Source organism: Gekko japonicus, unplaced genomic scaffold, assembly GCF_001447785.1.
Source record: "Gekko japonicus isolate JY-2015 unplaced genomic scaffold, Gekko_japonicus_V1.1 scaffold2960, whole genome shotgun sequence".
Lineage (NCBI taxonomy): Eukaryota > Metazoa > Chordata > Lepidosauria > Squamata > Gekkonidae > Gekko > Gekko japonicus.
In genome coordinates this window covers 117,602-119,010 of record NW_015163695.1, presented here as the reverse complement: position 1 = coordinate 119,010, position 1,409 = coordinate 117,602, and the positions used below count along the sequence as shown (strand labels likewise).

General features: G+C 47.3%; 1 protein-coding gene across 1 annotated transcript in view; it reads right to left on the bottom strand.

Annotated features, from left to right (window-relative positions):
* Nucleotides 1-1,409, bottom strand: part of AGXT2 (alanine--glyoxylate aminotransferase 2) — a 27,975-nt gene that overhangs the window by 23,821 nt on the left and 2,745 nt on the right. Inside the window, exons 5-6 of the mRNA XM_015407811.1 lie at nucleotides 1,372-1,407; nucleotides 657-750 (exon numbers count right to left, since the gene is read on the bottom strand). Coding sequence (XP_015263297.1) covers nucleotides 657-750; nucleotides 1,372-1,407 — 130 coding nt within the window. The remainder of the gene's footprint in view (nucleotides 1-656; nucleotides 751-1,371; nucleotides 1,408-1,409) is intronic.

Below are 1,409 nucleotides of genomic sequence, written 5' to 3'. Positions count from 1 at the left end.
GACAGATCTGCACGTCCCCCCCCCCAATAACTAGCAATCCAAAATGGTCCAGTGGAGCCTTAGCGGTGGGTGTGGCACATGCAAATAAGTTATGCTGATGAGTTATGCTAATGAGCTCCTGCACCTCTTTTTCTACTAAATGACCCCTGATGATGATGATGATGATCATCATCATCATCATCGTCATTACTATTTCGTCCCATCCCTACTATTGTAGGACTCTAGGCAACGTACATTATATTAAAAACAATCATCAGTCATCAAGTAAAAACAATCAAACATATTAATTACATTGAAACAGATAGCAAATAGTACCTTAGAGTTAATTATTCCCCTATTACAGACTGCTGGCTGTTTCGTGGGCGGGGGGGGGCGGGGGGGAAGAGATCAAAACGAGGATGGAAAACTGAGGAAAAGCGAGGAGGGTGCCAGCAGAGGTGAAAGCCGTCGCTGTCCTCAACCAAAGGCCTGGCGGAACATCTCTGCCTTACAGGCCCCGCATAACTGCATAAGGTCCCCGCAGGACCCTGACGGAATTTGGCAGAGAGCCCCACCAGGTTGGGGCCAGGACCGAAAAGACATTTAGAGATGTCTCCTAAACAAAACCTTCACTGCACAACAGGTATTCCCCCAAAAGGAAGCAACAAAATCCTCACTGTTTGGCAGCCAGAGCCATTAGGAAGAACGTGCTTGTAATTTCCAATGGATGTCAGGCCCATCGTGGAAGGACTGCCCCCATGGTATCCTCCCCTGTGAAGAAGAAGAAGAAGAAGAGATTGGATTTATACCCCGCCCTTCACTGGGAATCTCAGAGCAGCTTACAAACTCCTTTCCCTTCCCCTCCCCACAACAGACACCCTGTGAGGTGGGTGGGGCTGAGAGAACTCTGACACAAACTGCTCTTTCAGGAACAGCTGTGGCAGAGCTTGTGACTGACCCAAGGTCACATCAGCAGGTGCAAGTGTTGGAGTGGAGAATCAAACCCAGTTCTTCCAGATTAGAGTCCGCACACTTAATCACTACACCAAATTGGCTCTCTGTGGAAAGGAAGCGGTAAACAGTTGTCAGTCCTTTCAAGTGATCCTGGTAAACTTCTTTTTTTACAAATCAGAATCTTGGTAGCAAATGCAAAAATGCCACCGAGAAAGTGATGTGACACGATCTTAAACTTGAATCAGTGTTTCCTCAATGACAGAATTGTCTAGTCAGACTGGCAGTGACTCTCCAGGGTCCCAGGCAGAGGTCTTTCACATCATCCACTATTTGATCCTTTTCACTGGAGATGCCAGGGATTGAACCTGGGGCCTTCTGCATGTCAAGCAGTTGTTCTTTCACTGAGCCACAGGGCCGTCGCACACAGCACATACTTACCTGAAACAAATTATGTCAAAGTTGCGTGTATAAATCCT